The following is a 13,130-nucleotide window of genomic DNA, read 5'->3' on the forward strand; positions in this document are numbered from 1 at the left end:
GCGGACGATGTTTATCCGCTTCCCTGTATGCGGTTTGATCTTCGATACGGTGCCTCTTGAAACACAAAACACTTCTACTACCTTCATTACGAAAGTACGCACCATACGAACACCAATAATTTGCCCACCTTCGAATTCACTTAGCTGCGGCATAAATCAATCACGGCTACACAGAACACGACTGATATTTGCAATGTACTGAGGACACTGCACAGCTGCCGCTCCTAGTCAAATACGATAGCGTAACATCAGGTTTGGCCAGCATCTGCATTCAAGTTCAAGCAGGCAGTTTCGACGATGTTTCCATATTTTTGTCCAACGTCTATAAATGCATTAAATATTCATCATAGTTAAGCCTTACCACAATATTTCCCTATTAATGAATTATGTACTGGTACCGTACGACATACCATAAAATGAATTCTTACAAATATGCTGCTCTGTTCCCTGAGAAGCATGTGAAATTAGACAAGATAGTGTGTCGTCGTCTGGAGGTGGGCCTATTCCTAGAAATAGTCACGGATAATAAAGTAGCTCACTTGACGAAACTGTCATTGGTGATAAAGTTAAAAAAATAGATTTGGGATAATATTTCAGTAACAATTGGAAACTTGTTTGAATATCACCTATACAATTAGACCCCTCTACAATTAGACCTCAATTGATTTGGAAAGTTGTACTCTTGAGCTGTTGTTGTGTTGTGGTCTTCAGTCCTGAGACTGGTTTGATGCAGCTCTCCATGATACTCTATCCTGTGCAAGCTTCTTCATCTTCCAGTACCTACTGCAACATACATCCTTCTGAATCTGTTTAGTGTATTCATCTCTTGGTCTCCCTCTACGATTTTTACCCTCCACGCTGCCCTCCAATACTAAATTGGTGATCCCTTGATGCCTTAGAACACGTCCTACCAACCGATCCCTTCTTCTAGTCAAGTTGTGCCACAAACTCCTCTTCTCCCCAATTCTATTCAATACCTCCTCCTTAGTTATGTGGTCTACCCATCTAATCTTAAGCATTCTTCTGTAGCACCACACTTCGAAAGCTTCTATTCTCTTCTTGTCCAAACTATTTATCGTCCATGTTTCACTTCCATACATGGCTACACTCCACACAAATACTTTCATAAACAACATCCTGACGCTTAAATCTAGACTCGATGTTAACAAATTTCTCTTCTTCAGAAACGCTTTCCTTGCCATTGCCAATCTACATTTTATATCCTCTCTACTTCGACCGTCATCTGTTATTTTGCTTCCCAAATAGCAAAACTCCTTTATCACTTTAAGTGTCTCATTTCCTAATCTAATTCCCTCAGCATCACCTGACTTAATTTGACTATATTCCATTATCCTCGTTTTGTTTTTGTTTACGTTCATCTTATATCCTCCTTTGAAGACACTGTCCATTCCGTTCAACAGCTCTTCCAAGTCCTTTGCTATCTCTGACAAAATTACTGTGTCATCGGCGAACCTCAAAGTTTTTATTTTAATTAATTTATTTTATTTTAATTTATTTATCCTAATACCTACCCCAAATTTTTCTTTTGTTTCCTTCACTGCTTGCTCAATATACAGATTGAACAACATCGGGGAGAGGCTGCAACCCTGTCTCACACCCTTCCCAACCACTGCTTCCCTTTAATGTTCATGACTCTTATAACTGCCATTTGGTTTTCTGGTACAAATTGAAAATAGCCTTTCGCTCCCTGTATTTTACCCCTCCCACCTTCAGAATTTGGAAGAGAGTATTGCAGTCAACAATGTCAAAGCATTCTCTAAGGCTACAAATGCCAGAAACGTAGGTTTGCCTTTCTTCAATCTATGTTCTAAGACAAGTCGTAGGTTCAGTATTGCCTCACGTGTTCCAACATTTCTACGGAATCCAAAGTGATCTTCCCCGACATCGGCTTCATCCAGTTTTACCATTTGTTTGTAAAGAATTCGCGTTAGTATTTTGCAGCCGTGATTTATTAAACTGATAGTTCGGTAATTTTCACATCTGTCACCACCTGCATTCTTTGGGATTGGAATTATTATACTCTTCTTGAAGTCTGCAGGTATTTCGCCTGTCTCATACATCTTGCTCACCAGATGGTAGAGTTTCGTCACGCCTGGCTCTCCCATGGCTGTCAGTAGTTCTAATGCAATGTTGTCTACTCCCAGGGCCTTGTTTCGACTCAGGTTTTTCAGTGCTCTGTCAAACTCTTCACGCAGTATCGTATCTCCCATTTCATCTTTATCTATATCCTTTTCCATTTCCATAACATTGTCCTCAAGTACTTCGCCCTTGTATAGACCCTCTATTTACTCCTTCCACCATTCTGCTTTCCCTTCTTCTTGAGCTGTATTTGATAAGCATTTCTTCTGTTTCATCTTTGATGAGGATTTGTATGTAGCATTCTTTATAGTACTCTACCTCCATTCTGAAAATACTTAACAAGTTGCGTATACAGGGTGAATCACCTAACATTACCGCTGGATATATTTCGTAAACCACATCAAATACTGACGAATGTATTCCACAGATCGAACGTGAGGAGAGGGGCTAGTGTAATTGGTTAATACAAACCATAAAAAAATGCACAGAAGTATGTTTTTTAACACAAAGCTACGTTTTTTTTAAATGGAACCCCGTTAGTTTTGTTAGCACATTTGAACATATGAACAAATACGTAATCAGTGCCGTTTGTTGCATCGTAAAATGTTAATTACATCCGGAGATATTGTAACCTAAAGTTGACGCTTGAGTACCACTCCTCCGCTGTTCGATCGTGTGTATCGGAGAGCACCGAATTACGTAGGGATCTAAAGGGAACGGTGATGGACCTTAGGTACAGAAGAGACTGGAACAGCACATTACGTCCAAATGCTAACACCTTTTTATTGGTCTTTTTCACTGGCGCACATGTACATTACCATGAGGGGTGAGGTACACGTTCGACGGGCGTTTCATAGGACATGGAGGACGCATAAATTGGCCAGCCCGTTCTACTGATCTTACACCTCTGGACTTAATTTTGTGGGGTATGTTAAAGGAGAATGTGTACCGTGATGTGCCTAGAACCCCAGAGGGTATGAAACAACGTATTGTGGCAGCCTGCGGCGACATTACACCAGAAGTACTGCTGCGTGTACGAGATTCATTACGCCAGAGATTGCAATTGTGTGCAGCAAATGATGGCCACCACATTGAACATCTATTGGCCTGACATGTCGGGACACACTCTATTCCACTTCGTAATTGAAAACGGAAACCATGTGTGTACGTGTACCTCACCCCTCATGGTAATGTACACGTGCGTCAGTGAAAAAGACCAATAAAAAGGTGTTAGCTTGTGGACGTAATGTGCTGTTCCAGTCTCTTCTGTACCTAAGGTCCATCACCGTTCCCTTTGGATCCCTACGTAATTCGGTGCTCTCCGATACACACGATCGAACAGCGGAGGAGTGGTACTCAAGCGTCAACTTCAGGTTACAATATCTCAGGATGTAATTAACATTTTACAATGCAACAAACGGCACTGATTACGTATTTGTTTATATGTTCAGATGTGCTAACAAAACTAACGGGGTTCCATTTAAAAAAACGTAGGTTTGTGTTAAAAAACATACTTCCGTGCATTTTTTTATGGTTTGTATTAACCAATTACACTAGCCCCTCTCCTCACGTTCGGTCTATGGAATCGATTCGTCAGTATTTGATGTGGTTTACGAAATATATCCAGCGGTAACGTTAGGTGACTCACCCTGTATAGCAAGTACTGATGGCAAATTTCATTGTACAGCTAAAATATCAAGAAAGGGTTGAAAGACTGAATAACTCTTTTCTTAAAAAAAAAGAGTTATAATAATTGACTCACTATTTCACAAAGTCAAACAATTTTTGGTTTTACGGAACTGAAGGAGAATCAAAATTTCACAACAGACTTCAAAGAGCTTATCGTTAATGAATGGGTTAACAGAAGGATTAATGTTCTTCGGTCAAATTGAAGCAGGAGATTTGGGAGACTTTTTGATTGGTTTGTGGGTAACATAATTGCCTGGGCTGCAGGCGCTCCTGGCGGACATAACCGGTGACGAGCAGTTCATCACTCTTCTGACCAACCACTGCACGTACATGGTGCACCAGCAGCAGCGGACTCCCCTGAGACTGCTCTACCTCTCCGACTGGGGGAATCTCCGGCTAGCAGCCAACGTCGCCTTGACCTGTCTCAAGGTAAGTCTGTTGGAAATAATCTGTAGAACGGCTTCGTCCAGAACTAACATGACTGTCGTTTCAGGGATAAGAATTCATGAATATTATACAATACGTTAGCACTCACTTTGTTTACCCGTTGATAATATCATCCTAAAGCGATAAGGCCATAATGGCATCGTCAAAACATATAAATATAGTCAGCACAGCATCGTCACATAGATCAAAAATAAGGTGTAGAATAGGCCACATCGTTCACACAGTCATTATTGCAACTGGCTACTGAAGTACAGTAGCTGCCAGAAATCTGTTTGCCTACATCCTACCTAGATGTCGCTACTGTATAGAGACATTTTACCGTATTTCACCGTATTTTATGTGTACATTTCCCTAGTTATGTATAGTATATTGTGATACGTATTGCTGTATTGTGTTGAAAGATACACTGCTCACTAGGTGTATATATTTGTGTATTGTAGATCTGAGGATGGTCATTTCGGACTGAAACCGGTCATCGTCAAAAGAATTGCTATTGTGATCAAAGATTAGAATAAAAAACATTTGACAGTATTGGATCACTGTTCGTATACGCGACTATGCCGCAGCTGGTGAATCTACAGTCAGTAGTCTCTATTTGCAATAATCTGTGCAAGGCATGTCTGCTTCCTGTAATATAAAGGTAGTTTTACTATTGCAGGTAAAAACTAAGACGGCGACTGGTGGACAATGAAATAAGTAGATAATCCTGATAAACAAATAAGAGACAGTCAATTTAAAACCGAAATTCGCCTTTCAAAATAATCACCGCGCATGTTAAGACATTTATCCCACTGGGAGCCGAGACGATCAATTCCAGTTTTATAAAAAGCGGCCGGCCATTGAAGGATCCACAGCCTCACCCACTCTCGCACTTGCTCGTCCGACTGAAACCGATGTCCACGCTTGTCTTTCTTCATGTCGCCAAATCACACAGAGAAAGATGTGTATTGAACAAAAGGATGTTGCAGTGTTTCCCAACCAGATTGCTGAAACGCAGCCTTCGTCTGATTAGCAATGTGCAGGTGGGCATTATTGTGCAACGGTATCATACGTCTGACACCACTCGTTGGCGTTTTGACTTTCTGGCGCGTTGCAGTTTCTGCAAAGTGTCTTAGAAGTGTTGCACATTCATTCTGATTCCTCGCTCGTGCAACTAACCAAACAGAGTGGCTCTGCAGTCGAAGAAGGGGGTCATCGTGACCTTACTGGAACTTGTGTGAAGAATTTGGGGTTTATTTGGCTGGAAGGTGTGGGATGTTTCCACTGTTGGTTTTGATTTTTGCTTTCGAGCTGTTGGAATGCTCTTGGACAGGATCATCCTGTTGCGCGATAACGCCTGCCCTCACACTGCCAATTGGATGAAGGCTACGCTTCAGCGATTTGATTGGGAAACACCTCAACATACAGAAGGATAATAAAATCCATCGAGAGTTTATCGCTTAGTAATCTATATGGTGTTACGTGCTGTGATTTAAAATAAACGAAGCCTTCGACATTAACAGTGTTGTGACACTGGCATGTTCGGTGAGAACATTGCATTCCAGACATTTTTTAAAGCTTATGTTATTGTTTCATTAGCATTGACTTGTCCCTATCGTTTGTACCTATACCAGCCAGACGCATTGTATTGTTTGACTAAATAAATAACCGCAACAGATGCCCTCAGAAGATTTATTGATCTCCTATTGATTCACACTGTGATCTATACCGTGTATTGTCTTGTGACTCGCACAAGGGAGATCTGGAAACATATGGAGATAACTCATGTAAATGGACAATGACGCTCCAGCCAAGCCCCATTCCATTGTACACGCAGAAAAGACTCTACTTGTCTGATCACGACGTCTGCAGTAAAAATGCACGGTGAAGGTAAGAGTGCACGATACCTTCCAGGCTTCTCGGGCATCGGGAAACTAAGCACTATTTTAGAAGTCTTTCAGGATGATGAATTTTATCAAGTATGCTTTCTCTTAGCATAGGATGTCATGAAAGATCAACAAACGTTTTTAAGATGTATTGTCAGTGAAGCAAGGAACCCAAAGTGGCCATAAAATGTAAGAACAAGTTCAGGGCCAATATTTGAGAATGCTGGGAAAGATCAGAAAGAAATGATCAACTTTTGCTGAGAGAAGTGATGTGATTCTCTCTAGTTCCTTCTGGGAGGTGGCTCAAGTCTTGGGGTATGTTCGTAAGTGATGGCCATGCACCGCATCATTGGTGCTATTGCTTCCACAAATTCTGTGAAGTTGTGGACATGCAGAAGGTACTCATGGTGTTTCCATGGATGCCACGAGTCCTTAGTGTCACGTACTGGCCTGATCCACCTGGGAGAGAAGTATAGTAATGCAACTTAGCAATCGTTCACCATGAAAGACGTCCATTAGAAAACCTCTTTCAATAATTTATCTTTACTGTGTGGTATTAGTTGCTGGCGAGGCGCAAAGATACACTACGCATAGTTTTAGTGTGTCACGAATGTTACAGTTTTTGGCTGCACAGCAGATGTACATCTGTGCACTATACCTTGGAGGAGAAGCTGACCAATCCGGTGTCACTATCGCAGTTTGAGCAGCATGCCCGAGTAGACGGCCAGACAGAGAATACTTGTGTTTACTGGAGTGTTGGGACCAGATGCGTTACCGGGAAGCTGTCTGCCTTAATTCGATGACTCTGATGTTTAATTTCGATTACCATTTTCTACGTTGCAACCGCGAGACGATTACGATGATCGTGGCTTGTATGGACTCGCTGACGTAACATTTCATTCGCAGCGTTTTAGCTTTATAAATGTACTGTCTTTCTGATCAAGGTTAAATGCATTGACTGAAGCTAGAGCCTTTCACTAGCCACGTTCTGTTTCCAGCAGAACCGTTTTTCGGTTAAGCTAACAGGAGAAGTATTTCCAAATTGTTCGCATGCATTTCACAGCAAGTATGTTGCAGAGAAGCTCGAGTCTTCCTGCTGATCTTGAATATCTTCAGACTGATTATTGTACTAGATGTTAATTGTGAATAGGTGTTGGACCACACAAAGTGACGTTTTACATCCTCTGTTACAAAGGTAACAAAGTACTTGCTGGTCCTATTAGGAGACTGGAATGTGCTGATCGTAATGTTGCTTTCATGTTAATACATGTTCTAATCCCTTTTTCATTAAATTACTCGTGTCGCTATGGTTTTTCCTGCTTCGTCAATCAAATAAGTCAGATCACTTTAACTTTTATTTCATGGAAAAAAAGTTGTATAAAAAAAGTAATATTTTGTGCTCATTTTCTCTTCCGTAATTCTAGTTGTTTACTCAGCTTAGTTCAAATAAGGAAGTAGGAGGCTTTCAACGAGTCAGTATTTCATTTCACTCAAGTAAAGTAACACGTAGAACAGTCACTTTGAAATAAGTATTGATACACAGGGCATATTATTCCTTTCCATTTAATCGTAGTGTATGATGAGAAGATACTAATTTTTTAGGAATAGATTATTTTAAAAAAATAACCATAGTGAAAATTAGGTAAAAGTTTGGGAGTTGAAGAAGTTGTGATATAAATTAGTTGCATTCCTGCAAGTGAAATAACCATCGATTGGTATGGGAGAAGGAGACACTGCCAGAAGAATGGAAATTGGCTATAATATGCTCAATATACAAGAAGGGAAGCAAAATGGAATGCAGTAACTACAGAGGAATCAGCTTGTTGAATGTAACGTGTAAGGTGCTGTCCATCATTAGCCTCAGAAAATTGCAACCATTCATAGAGAACAACATGCAGGAGTACCAAGCTGGCTTTCGACCAAACCGACCGACGATAGGTCACATTTCCACACTAGGGCAACTGTCTGAAAGACATTGGGAATATGATAAAGATATCTAGAGTCTGTTCGTCGATTTTCAACGTGCATACGACAGCATCCACAGGAATAACCCATACAGTGCAATGCGGGACTTCAGAATCCCTGAGAAGCTAGTGAGAACGGTGCAAGCTTGTATGGAAGGGTCAAAGGCAGCAGTACGTTTCCGATGAGCCACATCAGAAACATTCGAGATTGAGACAGGCCTCAGACAAGGGGATGCTCTCTCATGTGTTCTGTTCAATGTCATCTTAGAGAAAGTAATAAAAGAGGGTAGGCAACAGGAGTGGGCTGGAGTAGAGATGGACAGTAACCTCAGTTGTCTCGCATATGCAGATGACATAGTACTATTAAGTGAATCCGAGCACGAGTTGAAAGGAATGTACCAGAAAATGGACAATTACGCACAGAAGGTAGGGCTCAAAGTGAATCATGACAAAACAGAGTTGATGCAATTAGGAAGAAGACAAGAGCAGATAGAATTTCTTGAGACAGATGGCAAGAGGTTCAAGAGAGTAGACCAGTTCAGATACTTGGGATCGTGGTTTACCACGGACAACAACATAATAATGGACATCAAGGAAAGAATAGCAGTGGGAACGAAATGCATGCATACCCTCAATGAAACGCTTGGCTCTAAATCGATCTCAGTGAACACTAAGATGAAAATCTACAGCACAGTGATATGCCCAGCAGGTTCAGAAACATGGAGCGTGACTAAGCGAGAAAGGGAAAAACTATTAATATTTAAAAGAAGAGTAATGAGGGCGATATGGGGACCAGTTTTAGATAATGGAGAATGGAGGAGGAGAAAAAACGAGGAAATATACCTTCTGATGCGGTAACCAACTGTTCTACTGAAGATAAAGAGCAAAAGAATGCAATGGGTGGGCCATGTAGCCCGTATGCCAGATGGAAGACGGGCGAAGATGGCACTAGCGGGGAAACCAAACACTAAAGGCCCCACTGGACGACCAAGGCAGCGCTGGTTGGACGACCTGGCGAAGGACCTAGCAGCCCTGGAAATTGAAGACACCTGGTGGAACCGGGCACAAGACAGGAAGGAATGGAGGCAGTTCGTGGAAGCAGCGCGTGGTCTGTAGGGCCTGCGATCGCTGAATATCTATCCATCTATCTACACTCCTGGAAATGGAAAAAAGAACACATTGACACTGGTGTGTCAGACCCACCATACTTGCTCCGGACACTGCGAGAGGGCTGTACAAGCAATGATCACACGCACGGCACAGCGGACACACCGGGAACCGCGTTGTTGGCCGTCGAATGGCGCTAGCTGCGCAGCATTTGTACACCGCCGCCGTCAGTGTGAGCCAGTTTGCCGTGGCATACGGAGCTCCATCGCAGTCTTTAACACTGGTAGCATGCCGCGACAGCGTGGACGTGAACCGTATGTGCAGTTGACGGACTTTGAGCGAGGGCGTATAGTGGGCATGCGGGAGGCCGGGTGGACGTACCGCCGAATTGCTCAACACGTGGGGCGTGAGGTCTCCACAGTACATCGATGTTGTCGCCAGTGGTCGGCGGAAGGTGCACGTGCCCGTCGACCTGGGACCGGACCGCAGCGACGCACGGATGCACGCCAAGACCGTAGGATCCTACGCAGTGCCGTAGGGGACCGCACCGCCACTTCCCAGCAAATTAGGGACACTGTTGCTCCTGGGGTATCGGCGAGGACCATTCGCAACCGTCTCCATGAAGCTGGGCTACGGTCCCGCACACCGTTAGGCCGTCTTCCGATCACGCCCCAACATCGTGCAGCCCGCCTCCAGTGGTGTCGCGACAGGCGTGAATGGAGGGACGAATGGAGACGTGTCGTCTTCAGCGATGAGAGTCGCTTCTGCCTTGGTGCGAATGATGGTAGTATGCGTGTTTGGCGCCGTGTAGGTGAGCGCCACAATCAGAACTGCATACGACCGAGGCACACAGGGCCAACACCCGGCATCATGGTGTGGGGAGCGATCTCCTACACTGCCCGTACACTACTGGTGATCGTCGAGGGGACACTGAATAGTGCACGGTACATCCAAACCGTCATCGAACCCATCGTTCTACCATTCCTAGACCGGCAAGGGAACTTGCTGTTCCAACAGGACAATGCACGTCCGCATGTATCCCGTGCCACCCAACGTGCTCTAGAAGGTGTAAGTCAACTACCCTGGCCAGCAAGATCTCCGGATCTGTCCCCCATTGAGCATGTTTGGGACTGGATGAAGCGTCGTCTCACGCGGTCTGCACATCCAGCACGAACGCTGGTCCAACTGAGGCGCCAGGTGGAAATGGATTGGCAAGCCGTTCCACAGGACTACATCCAGCATCTCTACGATCGTCTCCATGGGAGAATAGCAGCCTGCATTGCTGCGAAAGGTGGATATACACTGTACTAGTGCCGACATTGTGCATGCTCTGTTGCCTGTGTCTATGTGCCTGTGGTTCTGTCAGTGTGATCATGTGATGTATCTGACCCCAGGAATATGTCAATAAAGTTTCCCCTTCCTGGGACAATGAATTCACGGTGTTCTTATTTCAATTTCCAGGAGTGTATCTATCTGATAATGCTGCTCTTAGATGCATTTCTTTAAGTAATAAAAGTATTAGTTTCTGATATTCCCTAATGTAATAAATGCGTCATCTTATAAATAAGTTTGCAAAGTGTGTGCTTAACGGACATAGAACTACACAAATTAGATTGCTAATGCAGGGCTGACAACGGATACGATTGTCCTCTGCGTCTTCGCAGGCAGCCGCACTGGGCATCAACACGGAGGAGAACCAGGCGCTGGCCAAGGAGCAGATCGGCTACATCCTGGGGGACACCGGTCGCAGCTATCTGGTCGGCTTCGGCGAGAACCCGCCGCTCAGGGCGCACCACCGCGCAGCGTGAGTAGTCGGCCAGCTACAGTGGTGTGCAAGCAGGAAGGCGGCGTAATGCAGAGGATGCGCTCAGTCTTTGCCGCCTTACTGCTACCACATTACCAGCACTTTCAGTTTCCCGTTGCAAACGTAAAGACGAAGCGCCGGTGATCTACTTACGAGGGTCACTCCAAAAGAAATGCACACTATTTTTTTTTAAGTCCATCTTTTATTCTACAGGGCTATTACAAATGATTGAAGCGATTCCATAAATTCACTGTAGCTCCATTCATTGACATATGGTCACGATATACTACAGATACATAGAAAAACTCATAAAATTTTGTTCGGCTGAAGCCGCACTTCAGGTTTCTGCTGTCAGAGCGCTCGAGAGCGCAGTGAGACAAAATGGCGACAGAAGCCAAGAAAGCGTATGTCGTGATTGAAATGCACTCACATCAGTCAGTCATAACAGTGCAACGACACTTCAGGACGAAGTTCAACAAAGATCCACCAACTGCCAACTCCATTCGGCGATGGTATGCGCAGTTTAAAGCTTCTGGATGCCTCTGTAAGGGGAAATCAACGGGTCGGCCTGCAGACAGCGAAGAAACGGTTGAACGCGTGCGGGCAAGTTTCACGTGTAGCCCGCGGAAAATTGGCTCGTGCCAGAACTGGAGACCGACAGCGCCGACTTCATCTTTCAACAGGATGGCGCTCCACCGCACTTCCATCATGATGTTCGGCATTTCTTAAACAGGAGATTGGAAAACCGATGGATCGGTCGTGGTGGAGATCATGATCAGCAATTCATGTCATGGCCTCCACGCTCTCCCGACTTAACCCCATGCGATTTCTTTCTGTGGGGTTATGTGAAAGATTCAGTGTTTAAACCTCCTCTACCAAGAAACGTGCCAGAACTGCGAGCTCGCATCAGCGATGCTTTTGAACTCATTGATGGGGACATGCTGCGCCGAGTGTGGGAGGAACTTGATTATCGGCTTGATGTCTGCCGAATCACTAAAGGGGCACATATCGAACATTTGTGAATGCATAATAAAACTTTTTGAGTTTTTGTATATGTGTGCAAAGCAGTGTGACAATATCTCAAATAATAAAGTTATTGTAGAGCTGTGAAGTCGCTTCAGTCATTTGTAATAACCCTGTACATGTTTGAAAGTTTTACAGTGTGTAGATACATCCTTTAGGACCAATATTTTCATTTCTCCACATAATTTCCATCGCCCTCAACTGCCTTATGCCATATCGGAACCAGCGCCTGTATACCCGCACGGTAAAATTCTGGACCAACCTGTTGGAGCCACTGTATGGTAGCGTGCACAAGGGAGTCTTCACCTTCAAACCTTATTCCACGAAGAGAGTCTTTCTGTTTCCCAGAGAGACGATAGTCACATGCAGCCAGGTCAGGACTGTATGGCGGGTGTTTCAGTGTTATCCATCCGAGTTCTATGGTCGCTTCCATGGTTTTTTGACTGACATGTGGCCGTGCATTGTCGTGCTACTGCAAAACATCTTGCTTTTGCAGATGTGGTCGAACACGATTCAGTAGAGCTTGAAGTTTCTCCAGTGTTGTCACACATGCAATCATAATTTATGGTGGTTCCACTTGGCATGATGTTCACAAGCAAGAGTCCTTCGGAATCGAAAAACACCGTAGCCATAACTTTCCCAGCAGAATGTGTGATTTTGAATTTGTTTCCTTGGGTTAATTTGCATGATGCCACTCCATTGGTTGCCTCTGGTGAAAAATGATGGAGCCTTGTTTCATCACCTGTCACAATTATTCCAAGAAATTCATCTCCACCATTCTCGTACTGTTCCAAAAGTTCGCTGCATACCGTTTTTCTTGTTTCTTTGTGAGCCACTGTCATCATCCTGGGAACCAACCTGGCACAAACCTTTTTTAACGCCAACACTTTCAGTATTCTGCAAACTCTGCCTTCACCCATCCCATCGTAGCGTGACAATTTGTTCACTGTGATGCTTCTGTCAGCAGTCACCAATTCGCTAACTCTCTGCACGTTGTCTGGAGTGTGTGCAGTACGAGGCCTGCAGCTGCGAGGAGAATCCTCAATATTGCCGTGCCCGCTTTCATCACGTAACCTGCTTGCCCACCGACTAACTGTACTGCGATCGACAGCGGCATCTCCATACACCTTT

The 13,130-nt window shown here is 44.1% G+C and overlaps 1 protein-coding gene across 2 annotated transcripts in view; it reads left to right on the top strand.

Moving 5' to 3' along the window:
* LOC126092605 (endoglucanase A-like) overlaps positions 1-13,130 on the top strand; it is a 201,957-nt gene that overhangs the window by 186,232 nt on the left and 2,595 nt on the right. Inside the window, exons 6-7 of one of the 2 annotated variants that reach the window (XM_049908304.1) lie at positions 4,054-4,218; positions 10,837-10,976. The exons of the other annotated variant lie outside the window; for it this stretch is intronic. Of the exons in view, the coding sequence (XP_049764261.1) occupies positions 4,054-4,218; positions 10,837-10,976 (305 nt within the window). The remainder of the gene's footprint in view (positions 1-4,053; positions 4,219-10,836; positions 10,977-13,130) is intronic. 2 annotated transcript variants of the gene reach the window in all.

This window comes from Schistocerca cancellata, chromosome 7, assembly GCF_023864275.1.
Source record: "Schistocerca cancellata isolate TAMUIC-IGC-003103 chromosome 7, iqSchCanc2.1, whole genome shotgun sequence".
In the NCBI taxonomy this organism is placed as follows: Eukaryota; Metazoa; Arthropoda; class Insecta; order Orthoptera; family Acrididae; genus Schistocerca; species Schistocerca cancellata.